The sequence below is a fragment of the Oryzias latipes genome, chromosome 1, assembly GCF_002234675.1.
Source record: "Oryzias latipes chromosome 1, ASM223467v1".
NCBI lineage: Eukaryota > Metazoa > Chordata > Actinopteri > Beloniformes > Adrianichthyidae > Oryzias > Oryzias latipes.
This window is the reverse complement of record NC_019859.2, coordinates 19863506-19882036: the sequence shown is the minus strand read 5'-3', so window position 1 is coordinate 19882036 and position 18531 is coordinate 19863506. Positions and strand designations below refer to the sequence as shown.

The window sequence follows — 18531 nt, the reverse complement described above, 5'->3', positions numbered from 1 at the left end:
TGGATTTTACCAGCATAACTAGTTTTTCTCGTTAAATGGGTTTTGCTTTAAAGTTTAGAGCTTAAACCCTTTACCCTGTTTCAAATGATTTCCTTACTGTGCGCCTAACACTAAACTGACAACAAAAAGACACATTTCTGATAAAACAACAGAAAACTGGTGTCTTTTGAACAACTAAGAGTAGAATAGATACTTTTAATAGACAAATTCAACTGAAAAGGTGACTTTTTAACCCTTGTGCTATCTTAGATGACCCCACCCTTGCATTGACATGTTCTTCCTACCATGACAAAGGTGGATAAAGGTGAGGATCCATAGACACCAGTGAAGATCACAAATCATTGAAGAAAAAAGGTTCAGTGCACTGTCTAGTGGGTCTAGATGACCCAACTCCCAAGGATAGCACAAGGGTTACTATTTGGAGTGTTACATGGACAAACTGATTAAGCTGCTTTTTTGCCGGGCATGTCTCAAGAGCCGTCCAAAAAGCTAAAATTTGTCAATTTTTTAGGGAGTCAAAGTTGTTTTTACTTAAAAACCTTTATTCCATATGTGAAACTTTTTGTTGAAGTCCCAAGGACACATTTCTGAACCTTCACAATGCTGTGGAAGGAAGAGGTGACCAAAAACTGATGGATTGTGTGATCAAAAGTCAGCTCCAGAAGAATATGAAACACAATAGAGGGTAATATATAAAGCACACAAGTGTTTTGAACCTGTGTGTATTTTATTGAGTGATGTAGAGGACTAATCGTCGGTGTCTGAGGTGGAGCAAGGAAACAGAAACTACAGAGGGTCAGGTTATAAGCTTGGCACATACAGCAATGTAAAGTTAAACTTAACTCACACACAAACACACACACACACACACACACACACGGTTGTCTAGAGTCAGATACAACACACATTTGCACAAAGGAGGACTCTAAAAACGGAGAACAGCCTTTTTGAAATGATAAACAACAGTCCCTAATTCTTTGTCTCCGTGCTCCAAACACGTCTTTAAAGCGGGAAAAAGATCCGATGGGATCTGGGGAAATGCACAAACACTTTGTGAGGTCATCAAAGTAAGATAAGCACCTACAATAATTACACACTCCTATCTTACACCTTTCACGTCTACAACAAAACCACTGTCCAAAAACATTTAAAAAAGCCTTCGAAATACTCCACTGATCGACCTGTGCAGCAGCTCGGGAGCCGCCTGCAATTACTTACATTTGATTCTAAGGCAATGTTGTAGTTCCATAGGAATAGAGCTGTTGATGCAGCCTGCTGTTTGCACACTGGCTGTGTCTCCATTTGAAACCCTTCATCTTTGTTTTAGCACCATGGGACTCTCGCTTATTCACGCACAATCAAAAGACAGTTGTGAAAAATATTCCCTTCTGATCCATTATATATATATATATATATATATATATATATATACGGTACATACATATTCCTTGAAGAATAAACTAAAAACACAAGCAAAACATGATCAAGATGATACAAACTCAAAAATCTTAGATGCAAGGCTCAACGTCACAGATCGTTAAGATTTAAGTCTGCTTTTCTTTAATGTGTTCTTGTTTCTCCGATCCACAAAGACTGTGGGTATAAGCTTTCTGCCAAAAAAAATAAGGGAGCACAACGGTGTGCTTTTGTCCTTTCTGTTTTTTTTCTTTTTTTCCTCAGACGCACAGACAGTAAACACAATGGATTTTACAACACAAAGAAATAAAATAATCTGCTGCCACTTTGAGCTGGGCTGAACAGGGCCGAGTCCCAAAGGCAATATACCGTCTGTCAGCAGTTTGTCTTGAGTTATTGTTGGGATAAGCAGCCACCTGATAACAGTAAGTTGCACAGTTCTAGGATTAGGAGTCACCAAAGGCTCTGAACTCCCTTTGCAGATGCATTCTTTAGTTTCTTTTGCATCTATGGTTTATTATTCAAGATACAAGTTGAGTGTTTTTCTGCTTTTGCGCAACCATCGCCGTGAACTCTCCACACCGATACTTGATATGCGACCGTGACACGTCTCCTTCGTGCCAAGGACTCATGCAGCATTCAGATGGACTTCCCCAAACTTTGTTGATATCTTATTGTCTTTGATGCCTCGTGTCAGAAAGCAGTGACCCGTGCGGATCCTTATGGGGAAGCAGGTATTCACATTACAGTCGTCTTCCTCTGATCCCAGGCCGCTGTCTGCATCTGTTCTCGTTGCCATGGAGACGCTTAGAGTAACAGTGGCTAAGGACGCACAGAGGTCAGAGGCGACAGCCAGGGTTTAGAGTCACTTCCTGGCATGAAGGTTCTCCTGGAATTTGGTACTCGTGTATCGCAGGTGGAAGCCCTTTTTGCTGATAGTGTCGTCGCTATGGAAACGGATCAGCATTACATCTCCCGGTGAATAAATCCCTTCTCTGGGCTAAAGATAAAAAAGACAGAGAGATTTGGGAAAAATTAGGTCAACTTTAGCTTTTTCTGAGATTCCGTAAATATTTTGTTTTGTTTGTTAACAACTTTTGAGATCAATTCTCAATTAATAAATCTAAGCATTAAATATGAAAAACTAAAATCATGACTACTAAGCTGGCATTCTAAAATATTTCCAATACATGACACTGAAATTATTCCAGGAATCCAAAATTTGACATGATTTTTCTTTGGATCTTTTTGTGTAACTTACAACTCCTTCTATATCCGCCCTGTTACAGCATCAATTACATTGGATGCATATTAGTATTATTTAAAGAAAATGACTGAAAACTGACAGATGAATTAAAGTTTTGGGAGTTAATAACTTCACCAATCTGCTTCAAAAAGTTGTGAGCTCTAAAAATTCCTCCAAGTAAAAGATGGAAAGCAAAAGTGGATGTTTACCCCTGAACCACAGAAGCGACCCAGCCGGTGTGCATTTGCATCATATCCGTTAAACAGCTCAATGAAGTCGTAGCCACAGTCCGCCTCCTCCTCCACCTCAAAGGTTATGAAGGTGAGCTCGATGCTGTATCCCTCCTCTGAGGTCAGCAGCCACTCGCAGTCAGTATGACCTGGATAGTTGTTGTCTCCAAACTGGGCATGGGAGTACAGATTTTTCTGATGAGCTTCTGCTTTCAGACGACCTCCACACTCTAAAAAAGACATTGATAAAAGTTACAACTGAATCTGGATAAACTTCCGTTCTTTATGGACGAATGACCAGCATGTACAGTCTGTAACCAGCCACTAGAGGGAGATGTTATGCTGGTGATTGTGACTGTCACTTTGGTCAACAAGAACACAAAACAATGTATAAAGAGGCTTAAAAAATAGATTTAAAGTAGGTAAATGGAGTCAAACCTGTGGAGTGTGCAGCTTGGAAACCCTTCCTTTGCACGGAAGCGTCAGATATGAAACGGAGATACATCTTGTTGCTGGTGGAGACGAGCGGCTCGGGGATCTTGCCGCCGCACAGTCTGCCGAGGATTGCTGCGGTGTCGCTGTCCCCATCGAAAGCCTCCAAGTGGTCATACGCGCACTCCTGATGCTGTTCAATTTCAAACTCGTTGAAGCTCTGCAGAGGTGGAGGCAGACAAAAAGAGCATTAAACCACAACACATCTATGGGCGAGATTAAACAAAAAGAAAACTGTGCGAACTGTATGTTCATATATTTGAAAGGAATAAAACATTTTAATTTAATTTTAACATTAATTTTAACATTTTTAATTTTAACATTTTAATATACAACAACAAAGAGGTGCACTACAGTTTGCTCTAAAATAAAAGGAAACACTCGCGTTGCTGGATTACCTGCAACTAAAGACAATATTTTTAGACGTCTTATTTTTGCCAATTTAACTACACTTCGAGGCATCACAAGGGCCTTCAAGGGCAGTTTAGTGTGAAATCCCAAACAAACTCTAAGCTACGTTTACATGTGCTCAGATAATTTGGGTTCTGCAGATATCTGGCAACAGGATAAATGAGTTTACATGCACACCGGTAACCAAATTTTCACACTTTTTCGTGCAAATCCACTGTGTTAAAATATCTAAGCACCACTTTTGCAAGCCAGAGTAGATAGCTTTTCCTGATGGAAAGTTACTAAGAAAAATCTGGTTTTGACTATGAAAATACAATTTTAGTGTGGTAATTAGTGTGGTATTTGAGACTTGAGAAAGTAACATCTACAGTCCAACCCAAAATTGTAAATATCCGTGGCAAATTTTGATCATGTCCATTTTTGCTCGAATGTAAATAAAAGCGGAGATTTTTCTTTAACTCCTCTGTAAATCTTATTTTCTTCTGTGAAGGCACCTGCATAGTTTCTAATTAAGAAGAAATTTGCAGGTTGAATAAAATCTCTTTGTAACCCCTTCATGCGACGTATTCCCAACGTACCACTAAATGCAGGACTTAAAGGCCCAAACATGAAAGAATATTTTTGTCGACTTCGGTGCAGTGCATTGAAATGTCTCCACTTTGTTTTGACTTGGCTTTGAATTTGAAGAAAATCTTTTTCAAAATTCAAAACAAAAACACTCCATCATGTCCTTTTTTACTTTCTCGTTCTTCCTTTAAGAAAGATGCTTGAAAACACTTTGGTCGTTAAGATGTCGGAAACCTTTTTGCAAGAATTTCTTTAGTTGCAACATTTGTAAAAATGCAAGAAAAAAAAACAGAATTCCAAAGTCTGACAGATGTGAATCAACCATCTGGACTGCACACTTTATTATGTCGGTCCGATATGAAGTAAAGAATTTTATGTTTCATGTTTTTTTCTTCTCATTGTCTTGTTTACTGACTGACATGAATGTTCACTGAATCACACTGAATGAAACCGAGGTAGAATGACTCACTATTTGCCAGATTTCTATCAAGCAGGTGTGAGAAAGGATGTTAACTGTGAGGACAACAAAGGAGGAAGTTTTTTCATTCGTGATGCCGTTCAGGAATTTTCAGGAAATGCTTTCAGGTTGGTGTTTTTTGTCGACAACATTCAAGAGACGTTTGTGATTATGAGAGAGGTTAAGTAAGTGAACAAGCAACAACAGAATGTCCTACATGTTTGTTTTTTCTGGAATCAAATTGATCTCACAGTGGTGTCGTCATCACCCCATCTTCTAGTTTCACAAACCTTATACACTCCTACCATTGTAAAGACTCTCGTGCCCCAACAAAATTCTCCCAAATTACCTTTAAATGGACGCTGACCTTAAAAAGTTTCAAAAATGTCTTCTTGTCTGAAGTAAAATCGAAACTGGACGAACACACACGTTATCTCACCAAAGTATGTGTAATTTTTGCTGTCCACGCTACTTCAAATGCTCAAAAACAAAAGAAGTTTGACATTCAAGTGTATGAACCCACCATGATGTTATCAGAGTGGATGATGTAATGTGTTTCCTGTTGCATAAGCAGTAATAGGGGGATTATGAAACCTGAATGACAGCCGATGGTGTTTTTATGATAGATGGCAGCCAGCCTTGATCTGTCTAATGAATGTGAGTGAGGCAAAGAGATTTATATTTTTAATCGGAAGGATTTTGGTCTCTATGTGTATGTGTTACGCTCTGAGTGGAATATGAACAAATGGTAATAGGATTAAAGTCCCATTCCAATCATCTTGTGAGTTATTTTAGAAGCGTACCCAAAGCAATTTTAATTACTATTATGCTGCTTTTGTCAAAATTCGAAAACCTGCATCGTTTTCTACGACATAGATTCTGTAAATTTGCCTCTGAGATGTGGGTGGGACCATTGGCCCGTTTCTTTCCGCGTTGCAGATCGAGGAACTTGTGCCCATCACAGTGTATTTTCTTTGTGACATATAAGGTCTTTTTCCAACGACATTTTAAGCATTTGGTCCTGGTTCACTGTTCTTTAAATAAAGAAATACTCAAAGATGCAATTTTAAGCAGAATTTTCTTTTTATGAGAAAAATACCACAAGAACATGTTAAAAACACCGTTTACACTAAATCCTTTCTAACAGTACCCAGACATTATGATTTTCACGTGTAAAATATCTGATCAATTATAAATTTAACATCTGTATTTTAGGTATCTGGGTTTATTATGGTAAATCATTCAAAGCAGCTGGATGGCTCAGTGTGGGTTCGCTACTGACTAACTATGCAGCCACAAGCTGATTTGCTGTGGCGACCTGCCAAAAGGTAAACAACAACTATGGTAAATTGTTAAAGCTTTTGAAAGTTAATGCAAAAGTTGAATGTGCTTGGTTCTATGTCTGTCTGAAGTCAGAGAATCGCAACAAACAAGACGGGGGGGGGGAATGCTTTTAGTGCACTGACTTTTCTACACCAAAAAAGTTGGAAAGCCTTCAATGTAATGACAAAAACTATATACAATAGAAATTTTTGATTACATTTCGGTTTTGAAACTGCATGAAAATGTATTCATCTATTCCAAACAGGTTTTGTAGCTCAGAAGGGGGGGCAACTGTATGCTTGTTAGATGGACCCAGATGGCTTTAATGCATGAGCTCATACTTACTGTTAAACATGAATATCCAAACATGCACCTTTTTTATTCTCATTTTGGTTTATTAGAGAAAAAGAAGCAGCAAATCAAAAGTGGGAGGGTTAGCCAGAGGCTTCTGTGTGCAACATGAGACTGCTGTTATAAGACATGGAGGCCTGGCAGCCATGAGCACTCGGTTTCATTTGATTGCACACTTACAATCTTGACTCTGTGTCCCGGTGTGGCGGTGATGTCCCAGGTGCATTCCTTCCGGCTGGGGTACTTGTCTGGCCAGTTGGGGCTGCTCAGGGTCCCGCTGGGGCTGTGGATCTTGTGCTCACACTCAGCTGGACATGAACACAGAGAGACACAGAAAGCACACACATAGGAAGGATGTTAACATCGTGGTTGTACAGGAAAAGATCAGAGGAAATGGCAAAGGGAACAGGAAGGAGAGAAACAAGAGAGCCAAAAGAGAGTGAAAGGATTTTAAAGAAACATGTCCTGGTCAGGAGTTCAGAGGGAATTTCACATGAAAGCATGGACTGCACGACCGCTTTAATGTGTTTGTTTCTGCAGCTGCTGAAAATTAAACCAGTGTACCAGTGGAAAATAGTGGAAACCTCCAGACTGTAATAAATTTGAATATGCCAAACAAACTATTCAAGCCTAAAGGATAGCAGTATTGGATGCATAACTAAGAGCATCTGACATAGATGCATGCTGGGATAGGAGCCCCATCTTGTAAATATTGGTTGTGTCTGAACTCCTTGAGCAGTGTATAGTGTGTTTGCCATTTTGTTGAGCTGTACGAATCGAAAAAAATCGAGTTCCCTGCAAATTTCCCAGAAGTCTCTACGAAAAACCAGTGTGCATCAAAGGTCACTTGAATTGCAAATATAGACCGCAATGCAGTGCGTTTGAACCATTTTCCTGTGAAAAAAATGAATGTTCATTATTCTTTTAATAAGCTGTCCATGTTTTAATCATCAGAACACATAGGATTAATAAATAATCTTTATAAAATAAAAAAATAAAATAAAAAATAATCTAATTTATAAGGTTTTTTTTGGCAATTAGAAAAACAACAAATAGTGAGCGTAGAATTACTTTTAAAGTCCAAGGCATTAGATAGTCCCACACTATATAGTTTTTTAGTAGTTAGAAAGAAACCATTGTTATTGAATTGCCTGCAGTTTAGTTTGACTTATAAGGTGGATGAAAACAACCAAATACATTTTTCATTTGGGAAAAGAGAGTAGATTTTCCAACATAGGCTGCCTAAGCCACAAGAACAGCATGTTGTTTCCAAACAAAGCATGTAAAAAACCATATATAGCTGTATGGTGGTCATACATGCAATTCTCAGCAAAATGACTGAGTCAACCCAACCCTAAGCACACACAAACATGAATAAAGTGCAACCTATAAGTTTCCCTGTTGTTTTAATTTTTACTAGCAGCATAGGGAGCCATCAGTAAGACACAGATGTGAGTATTAATGGGGTGTTTGTCTGCAAAAGTTCAGCCTCAAAGAGCTCTGGCGTGTGTGTTAGTTCAACTGTTGTGTGTCTTAGTATGTGCGTGGGAATGTGAAAGTAATTTTTGAATAAGTTATGATGTCTGTTAACCCGCAACCTTTTCCACTCTGTGTCTGTTCCTCACACACAAGCAGCACACACTGAGCACATCTGTCTTCACTTCCAGTCTGTTGAGTGTTTGAACTTGTTGGAGACACGTTAAGAACAAGGTTTTCCGTGTCGATTTTGAGTATGGAGTTGACATCCCATCTACTGAACATGTCCGATGTTAGAGTCATATGTGTGCTGTGTTGAACTGAAACGAGGTGAGAGCTCTTTATGTAGCATCTCGTAAAAGTTTAAGTAGAGAAAAAACAAAAATTCACAATTCAAGTTAAGGAAAAATAAAGAACAAACCAGCAACAGAAACAGGACTTGAACTTAAATATCACAAGATGAAACTTTAGACTCCACTTCTATGACTTGTGGACTTTCGTACAATTTGTGAATTTTTATTTTTTTCCCTTTGTACTAATTCCACCCGATCTAATACAATTTGTTTTATTGCATTCATAGTAGTACAGATATTATCAGATTATATGTTCCCTTTGTTTTTGTTTTTTGTACTTGTACTTGATTAAACTTAAAAAATACTTTTATAGAAATATAGACATGAGAATTAAAATTATGGCCAAAAACTTAAAGACTCACACCGATCACCTGGTGATCCATGTTAAAGTGTTCTCAGTAGTCTTTTAAGTATAATTATGCCGTTCTTTGGCTAAAAAAACAACAAGAAACTGTTGTTTTCTAGGACATCATTTCTTCAGAGGAGCCCATTAGAGTTTATTAGAAATTCACCTCTGATTTGAGGGAAGGACTTGGTGCTCAGCAACCTTGCCCCCTTCCCCTCCCTGTTGCTGATAGTTCTCTGTTTACACACTCTCCCTTGCACCCCCAACTTAACATTAGCAGTGCAAAAAGAATAGCAATTATTATTTGAGCTATCCATCCATACAGTTTTGAGGCAGATACCAGCTCAGACAAGGAAAACAAAGACGTAGATGGATCTACTTTTCTGCAAATGGATGCATCAGAATGAAGTGGAGCAGGGAGCTTGTGGCTCACAGATTCTATCTTCTATCTACAAGCTTTGAAAAAAGAAATACTCAGAAATGCAATTTCAAGCTTAATTTTTTTCATAACTGTCCTCCATCATCAGAAAAATGCCATAAGAACATGTTAAAAACACACAAAAAAAACAATTTTCACCAAAGTGGGCCTTTAAGACTTGACTTAGACATGCTTAAAGTGGCAAAGGTCAAATTATAAATATTTATTTTCCTAATAAAAAAATGAATTTTGAGGATGGGTGAGACTAAAACCTACTCAAACCCTTAACTGTAAAAGATGGGTGGTGGGTGTAGTCATGTGACCCTTTGTTTTTGTGCTACATCATTTTGAAGCTTTTTTTTGGCCCAATCTTGTTACTTAGTAACCAAAGAGAAGAGTGCAATTTCCTTTTTCAAATCTAAAGTTTATTCATAAATGCTAAAGAATATGTAAATTTAACCCATGTATTAGGCTGAGAAAAAAATCACGATTTGCAATATTAGTGATCAATTTTGCGATGACGATATAACTTGCGATAAATGAACAATTAGCAAAAAAAACGAAAACATTTCCATTTCACTGCAAAAGTTTAATTTAAATAAGAGTCAAAATACCTTAAATTATTCTCCAAATGACCCTTGTCTAATTAGGAGTGCAAAATCTAAAATAAAGCTCCATCTGATTGGTCAATAACGTAAAGTGCTCCATCTGATTGGTCAAATGCATAAAGGGATTTATTCAATTCATTAAATAGTTCAAGATGCCATAAGATTGTTTTAGCACATTTAAGGTTTACCATTTATTGCGATTTTCGCTGACCTTTGCGATATGGATATTGCACAGCTTGAGATCGTGATAACAATAAATTTGCGATTAATTGTGCAGGCCTACCATGTGGAGGGAATTAAGTCTAGATGAAGGAGTGAAAACTTTTAATGCAAAAAGACTTTCAGGTATATTTATTAATTTTTTTAACCTTTTACTAAGCCTGACTTTCTCAAATCTAGATATTCTAAATCTTGCAGTTCCTCAAAAGACCACCAGGAGCTGATGTCAGGAAGGAGTAATTTCCCATTAACTCTTATTTCCAGCAGACGTCCTATGTGTGTCATCAGAGATTATTGATCTAGTCCTACCGTCTATGGTAACAACATCCTAGTGGTTGCTTGGTCAACTGACTAGGCTTAAGTTACTTTTGTTGTCAAACAAGCTTTAATCCAGAAACCAGAAGATTCTTGAAGCTAATCCCAACAAGGCTGTTTGGCCTCAGATACAAAGAGTTATGGTGACTAGCAAACGCAACCTAATTCATGGACAAACTCAGAAAGTGTTTTAGCACAACAACCAGACTTCAGAGTAACATCTATTGTCTAAATCACGCGTGTCAAACTCAAGGCCCGGGGGCCAAATGTGCCCTGCCGTGTCACTTTATGAGGCCCGCGAGAGCATAAAAGTTCATAATTTCTTAAATTACATTTTTTTAGTTGAGTACATATAATTTATGTGTAGCTGCAGTTGTAATTACCTTTAATGTTTGCAGGTCTTATATGCAGACAAATTGTTGTCATCAAACCATCAGTTGGATGCAAGGCTGTGTGCAGCCTTTTTTTGTAAAATGTTACACGTGTAATACATGTTCTTTTTAGCTCAGTTTTATGTTATTTCTCTTTATTCACTTGGACCATTTGATCGTGGGTTTTAATAAGCAGCCAAATTTTAAAAGGATTTATGCTAGAATAACAAGCAAACATATGTTTTCTATGCAAGTGTAATTGTCACTTTAAAAAGTTACAATTAATAAATAATGAGTTATTTAACATTAAGGAGTAGTTACATTTATTTTTCATTACATTTAGTTACATGTCTAAGTTATATCTGGCCCTTTGAGGACAGCCACTATGCTGATGTGGCCCTCGGTGAAAATGAGTTTGACACCCCTGGTCTAAATGATAATGATGAGTGTAAGAAGAAGCCAGTTTTTTTATGATACTGTGTGTGTGTGGGTGGGGGGTGCAAATGCAACTCACCTTCCTTGCAGTCATGTTTGTTCTCATGCAGCACAAAGCCGTGACGGCACTGACAGACGTAAGAGCCCACAGTGTTGATGCACTCGTGCTGGCAGCCCCCATTGTCCTTGCTGCACTCGTCTTTGTCTGTTAGGGAGAGAAAAAAAAACAGCCCATCACTTTCAGGTGAAAATTAGAGACTGAGAGGAAAAAAAGGAGAACGTGATGATAGTAATAGCATAAAGATGGGTAATGATAAGGAGAAATTTAATTAGACGTGATAGAACAGCACAGAGGTAAGAAAAATAAGATCATTGTTCAGCTTTCAGGTTAAAACTTTTCCTTGCATTATTTTAACAAAAAGTTTATCAGCCTCAGACCAAATCTTTAGAAATGTAACATTCAAACAGCAGGATAAAGTGCAGATTAATGTACACCATCACGTGTTTTCAGTGGCTAAGAAAAGGACGTGAGTTTCAAAATAAAAGCTTCTGGAGACAGTGGTACTTGGCACTGACACACCTGTGTACATAAAACTTTTTTTCATATCAGCTGTGACATTTTGTAAACAGGAGTTTGTCATCTGAACAAGCTGTTAGGACATAGTTAGATATGGTGAGAGCTTCAGTGCGTCTACAATATGCATCTATTCTAAAATCTGGTCAAATTCAGCTGAATCTGAAATAGGGGAAGCTCTCTTCTCGTGTTCTCCAAAGGTGATGAACCATTCTTTTGTTGTAAAAGGTATATTGACACACTGTAGGTTTATTTTAAACATTTCAAACACTCTTGAGAAAGTTTGATGAGCTGCTTCCATCTAGTTATTTGATTTTAAACCTATCACTGCTAGCTCAAACAAATGGCTGAGCATATTTTAAAAAAATATTTGTAAAAACACTGATTGTAGCTATTCCTCGTGCAATTGAATAAAACATTTTTTTCATTGTTTTAGTTTTATTTTTACTTAGTTGGGTTATTAAAGGGTAGAGGTGTAATGCTGTAATAAACTCCCTAAAAAGAACTTATAGGCACTAGAAAATAAAAACATGGCACATGGCATCTTTAAAACAAGTCCCAACTCTTTCAGAAAGAAAACCAAATGGAAATGTAAAAAAAGAAAATTCTGCTCACTTTTTTCCAGAACAGATATGGACCTAGTCTTTCTGATGACATACACATAGTGTGTAAAGGGGACGTCTTTGGCAGTTTGATTGATACCAGGTGGTACTAAACCCATAAGAGCCTCTGGTAAGGAAGGAAACCTGCTCTCATGTTGGTGTTTGTTTGTTTTTTAGCAAAAGAGGGATGTGGGGCTATGTAAAGTGCTTTGAGTACCACTAGGTTGAAAAGTGCTATAAATGAATTTTAAAATTAATGATCCAGAGCTCACAAACACTTGAACAAACACTTATTTATGCTAAATAGACTTTCTTTTAATATATAAAAAATCTAAAAGATCAATTTTATTCCTAAACTGCAATCAATATATTCATTATTTTAAAAAATTCTGTAACAACCTTTTTATTGTGGCAGGTTAAGATCCTTTCAATGTGAGCAATGCTGTCTTGTGGTGGGGTTCACCCATTGACCATATCTAGAAAACTGGACTGAGCAGGTGTGAGGTGACTCATAGAAAATGCCGTACCACAGGCTCCAGTAAACTGAAGCCAATTCAGTCACAATTTTTTCGCAATACGGGCACCACCGGGTTGGAGCCACATGGTAGTGATTGGTCTGAGTCAACATTCCAACTACTGTTGCTAACCATGAGTGAGCTTGTTGGAAGTCCACACCCCTTCCAATGAAAGCAGCTTGGGAGAATCTGTCAATCAAACATTCGAGGTGAGGACAGCACATGTTTTTACTGAGGCATCTGATTGGTCAGTTTATAACTTGAGTTACTTGAGATAAAAAAAAAAAAAAACATCATTAAAAAAAGATGATGTTAAGAAAAGGGTATCGGAGCAAGAATGGTTATTCTCTCAAATATTCATTGATGTCTCAATAGAAATCTGTGGGATATTGGTTTCTTGGAGCCATTTAATACTTCCTATTTGGAATGCGTGGGGGGAAGGTTTACTCAGTCCAGTTCTCTTATACAGTTAATGGATTCACAAAAAATGTAGTTAGTCAAAGTAAGCATAAAAAGTCACAACTTTAGCAAAAATGTCTTTAAGTTTAAATCTTCCCAGATATTAAATAGCTGTCCACTTAAATAATTTGTTAATTTTCAAACCCAATATATATTTTTGGATTTTGACAAACCTATTCTAAATCTCTTCGACTGACAAAGTAGATGAGAAAGTGTTTGGGTGTCTTTCCGGGTGTGTTTTTTTTAACTTTCATACTGTAATTTATGGTTTTTCCAATCACTGTGCTTTCCCTTTGAATGGAAAAGTACAGGTTGAGACACCACGTTTGACATATGTCTGAGGCTGCCACGTTAAGCTGCAACAGGCAGAAGTCAGAAAGACCTGAAGGTGGATGAAATGAGTGCAAGAGAAAATGATGCAGAATGTGAGACGGAACAAGGAACAAGAGTTGCGCGATTAGACACAGAGGCTAACTTTCACCTCAGCGCGACTAGATCTGATTTTAATGAAACTACTAAATCCTCCTCTGCCTCTTCATCTGTGTGTGTGTGTCAGTGTCTGATGTGGTATTACAGTGCTATTGTGGGCTCAGTCTCACCCTAATGTCGGCTAAGCAGCTTTGCAGTCGATGCCACACAGTCTTCATTGTAACAGCCTCCGGGTCAAGCACAAAACGTCCACACACTCTCGCAAGCACAAACACTCACTTTCATGGATTAGCGGTGAGTGGGAGGCTGCAGGGACCTCCCCAAAGCTGCTGGAAAATTGCCAAAACAAAAGTTATCCCTGGCAGCTTCTGATGACATCCAAGCCACATGGCCACTTTGGGCACGCTAAAATGAGTGCAAATTATCTGCGAGAGAGTAATTCCTCCCAAAAAAAAAAAAAACCCGCTGCGCTTGGCCAGGAGCTCCAGGAACTCTGCAGGGAAGCTCCGCAGGGAGTTGAGCTTTGACAAGATTATTTCAACCGACAAGTTTACATGAAATTGTTGTGTTCAGATATTACAAAATAGGAAGGGTTTGGTTTTTGTTAGTTTGGAATCATTCATTTGTGCATGAGGAATCTAAAGAACGATGTCATGGGAATATCATGTCATCATGAAGTGATTCCACTAAAAAGGACAGTTTTGAATTGTTGCCCAGATCTGGAAGGAAATAAGGAAGAAACTGGGCCAAAGCACGTTTCGCTCAAGAAGAGAATGGATTAGGCAATAATCCATAGGAGTACAACAGGATCCACCCATTTCCGTACATCACAAAGTGGATCGGATCCAGAGGTCACGTTACCTCTGACCTTTGACAAGGTAGTCAGCTTGTTGGCTCGGGTAGGACCATGCTTTCTATCATGGCAGGACTCAAATACAAACATGGACAGCTGACACAGTACGGGTCTGTCTGAAGGAGAGAGGGCAGAGTGCAGTGTGGGTGCAGAGGCCAGCAGCATTGCTGAAACTTCTAGAGTTACAGCTTTAGGGACTGGAACACACAAATGCACATGGATGTTTCCCTAAATACTAAATAACCAGCATTGACAGCACAAGAAGGCAGTGAAGGGTAGATTTAATTAGAAGTAATGGCCCCAAAGCCAATTTAGAAAGCTGTATTTTTACTCTTTTATTAATGGATAGTAAAATGGTAAATGGAAATGGTAAATAAATATGAAGAAAATTACTTTAGACCATATTAAAAGCAAAGTAGTTTTGTGACAGCAATACACAAAAAAGTCCACATTTCATTGAAAGATGGAAAATATGATAATAAACAGATATTGATCCTTTCTATAAATCATTATAGAATTTTTGGAGCATCGTTAGGACAGCAAAAGCACAGAATGGACTGCCTTTCTAGTAAACAGATCTAAAGCTAAGTTCACACCGCCCTCGGCAAAGCACGATCTAGTAGTCACTTCCAGTAAAAAGTCAATGTAAACGCACGCACAAGTGCTTTTCAGGCTTTCGCATTTCAAATTTACACTTAACTACCCACATTTTCAAGACCATTTTTGTGCTCTGCATACAAAAAGTGCGGCCATTGAACCTCAGTTAAAGTTAAACCAGTTGAAGTTTGACCAGTCAGGGGCTTGAACTCAGTAGTGACGTATGGATGGGGTTCATTTTAATTCACGAAAGTGCCAGCTATTTGAAAATGAATCATGAATGAAAAAGAAAAAACAAAAAAAAAGAAAATACATATTTAAAACTCATACAAATATACACCCTGGCTATTGGAAGTTACATTATTGTAATAGTAAAACATGTCCAACACAAGAGGCCTTCTGCTCTCCTCTGTTTACTCAGTTGTTGGACAGAACAAGTTAAAAGAGAAAAAAATAAATCAATAACAAAATGGATCATGGAAGGGAAATTAATAATTGTTTGTGACACTAAGTCTTTCATCTTCACAATTGATGTATTTTCAACTGTTTTAATCTTTCTGTATACTTTTACAATTGTATTTTTTGTTTATTCTTTGTCATCCTGTGTACTCTTGGCACTATACTTGAAGTACTGTTTTAATGGTTATGTGTTCTTGTTAACTGATTGGACTATGAGTCTGGAAAAATTCTATATATCGTATATCGGAATAGGTGGCGGACATGCGCTAGTAAACAGTGAAAAAGTAAAAGAAGAAGAAGGCCCTCTTTGCTTGTCCAGTGTGAACACCATGGGCTATACTTGCATTCATGAACCCCCATTTAGCGTGTTTAATGCCTTCTTGAACGTGCATCACATGCCCGGTTTGTCTGTTGCTTTAGACTAAGAGTAACACTCTTCATAAAATGTGTTTAATGAATAAAAAGCACTTGAACTCCTCCACATTTCTAAAGCTACAAAGTTTGTAGGAGGACAGGCTCGGCTCCAGGATCTGGCAGTTTTAGTGGATTCCAGTGGTGTCAAGCATCAAAAGCCACAAACCACTCCTGCACTGTATTTCACTTTTGGTCTGGACACTCTCACATGACCTGACAAGAACATAAATTCACTGCCGTGTAAAAGAAACACACTGAAAGAAAGACCAGTCCTGAAAGAAAGACGAATCCTACCTGAGAAGAAGTGAGCTTTGAAGCCTTTCTTGGAGACTGTGTTGTCCGACTTGAACTCGATTCTCACGTTGTTGTACTGGGAGGTAATAACCTCAGGGACTTCCGTGCCGCAGTATTTGCCATGCAGCTTAGAGTCAGATGAAAGGCCACTCCGCACCTCAACATAATCGTACTTGCACACCTACACACACGAATACAGTTCAGTCATCCAGAAGGTGGCTGGCATGTTAACATGCAGTGACAGACATGCTCACCTCGTTGCCCTCCAGCTCAAAAGCCTCAAACTGCATGGAGATGCGGTACTGAGTGGGAGCCACCACCTGCCACACACAGTTCTTGTTGGGTGGATACTCTTTAGGCCAGCCAGGAGTGCTTATAGTTCCATTAAGCTTGGATAAGAGGCCCCCACATGCCGCTGTGAACGCCCAGATACAAACAAGTCAGAAACTGATGCAAAAACAAGGACCTTTTGATAAACAAGCTGAAGGCTCATTTGGAAAAACTCATTTCAGAAGTTTTTGATCACCCAATCCATTGTCTTGAAGTTGAGTCATGACATCAGTCATGATAAAGCCACTTTGATAAGTGGTGAAATGTTTCAAGAACACTTTAATCCCAATGCGGTGACTCAACTTCCTGACAGTGAAGCACCTGCATAAATGAGAACCTTCAACAGTCAATACATTGTTTTCCTTGTGCATTCACCCAAATTAAACAGTGAAAAAACTTTGTGCACATTTTTCCCAGTGGAAATTATTAAACAAGGCTTTTATTGATAATATTACAGATGACTTAAATTACTGTAATTTTAAAATGACCATGTATAACATGTCTGCTCGGACAGCACCAAACACACCAAAGTTAACCTGAGAGTGCCTCACAGCACATATTGCAAACAGACCACATTTATATAGCATCTTGTCAACCCTGTCTACAAAGTTCCCCAGAGTACTTTACAATGTGTTTCTTATTTACAAGATGATAAAGTATTTCTGATCGTGTTCAAGGATGGAATAGTTCCTTACCATGTGGAACAAAGAAAGAGGACATTTTTCTATTTACCAAGTCTGAAAACGGTCTGCAAACAATAAAGCGACCTCAAAAAGCAAACCAATTTGCATTTTTTGGGGTTCCAGGATTTAGACAGTTGTTGCCTTCAGAAGGCAATTGTGCCACTTAACCTCTGAAAATGTACAACTTTTACAACCCATGAAGTTCTCCTGTTTGCATGAATTCCTTCATATTAGAGATACAGTCCACATTTGAAACAGCCATGCTTGTGGATTACTGTTGCAAAAGATAGTGGCAAGACCTTTCACCCTCTCTGCCTCCAGTTTTGCTCCACTGGTGTGTGAATGTGTATGAATGTGCACCATCGCCAAGTATGAATGAAGAGTGAATGAATAATGGACACATTGTAAACGCTTTGAACGTCTGGAAAAGCGCAAAAAAAATTTCCAATCCATCTTTATTAAAATATGATCTCATTTAGACCACTACTAAAATACCTGTCCCAATCTGACCCTTCCATGACCCACTGATAATCAGTTTTACTCTGTTACTTATGTTAATTCCATTGTTTCTTCCTTTTGGGAAGTTTTTGAACATAAAAACGTTTTGGTTATTTTAACTGGACATCCTTGTAATTTCCTCCACGTTACTACTTGATGCAAATAATCCAGTACCGGTAAATGAGATTAAACAAATCTTCATGGCACATTGAGATTGGCTTTTTACTCTGTAATTTCTCTGCTGGTGGAGGAAAAAACAATAGTTTTCTCAATTGCTTTTCCTGTTTATCTTTAATGCATAAACACATTCTACAGAAACACAAAGAATCCCACACATGAATGTAGAAAATCACCTTCACAGCTCTTCTTGTCAGGGGCCAGTTCATAACCGGGGTCACAGACGCACTTGAAGCTGCCGAGAGTGTTTACACACCTCTGTTCACATCCTCCATTGTCCGGCTTGGCACACTCATCTTCCTCTGAAAAAGCACAAGTGTCAAAGAACAAAAAAAATAAATTTGTTGAAAAAGCAGCACAAGAAAGCACAGCGGACTGACAAACACAAACAGCTTGTCCTGGTTATTCTTACACACCTTTGAAGAAGTTAGCAGCAAAGCCAGCCTTGTTAACCGTTCCATCTGAAACGAACTTCATCCATAGAGTGTTTGAGGTCGAGCGCACATCTTCAGGCTTGTCATAGCCGCAGAACCGACCTATCAGAGGGCTTGTTTCAAGTGGGCCATCCCTGACCTCCAGGTAGTCGTAAGCGCAGCTGTCGTGCCTCTCAACC

At 38.4% G+C, this 18531-nt stretch overlaps 1 protein-coding gene across 4 annotated transcripts in view; it reads right to left on the bottom strand.

Annotated features, from left to right (window-relative positions):
- Positions 1-686: 686 nt before the first annotated feature.
- Positions 687-18531, bottom strand: part of tll1 (tolloid like 1) — a 54336-nt gene continuing 36491 nt past the window's right edge. For 3 of the 4 annotated variants that reach the window (XM_023957939.1, XM_023957942.1, XM_023957935.1), the window contains 9 exons: positions 18335-18530; positions 18095-18220; positions 16485-16645; positions 16231-16411; positions 11114-11239; positions 6674-6801; positions 3331-3544; positions 2872-3122; positions 687-2416 (listed from right to left, as the gene is read on the bottom strand). In XM_023957939.1, coding sequence (XP_023813707.1) covers positions 2282-2416; positions 2872-3122; positions 3331-3544; positions 6674-6801; positions 11114-11239; positions 16231-16411; positions 16485-16645; positions 18095-18220; positions 18335-18530 — 1518 coding nt within the window. In that variant the 3' untranslated portion in view covers positions 687-2281. Of the gene's footprint in view, positions 2417-2871; positions 3123-3330; positions 3545-6673; positions 6802-11113; positions 11240-16230; positions 16412-16484; positions 16646-18094; positions 18221-18334; position 18531 lie in introns of those variants that run through there. The other variant, XM_023957947.1, reaches the window with a different exon arrangement.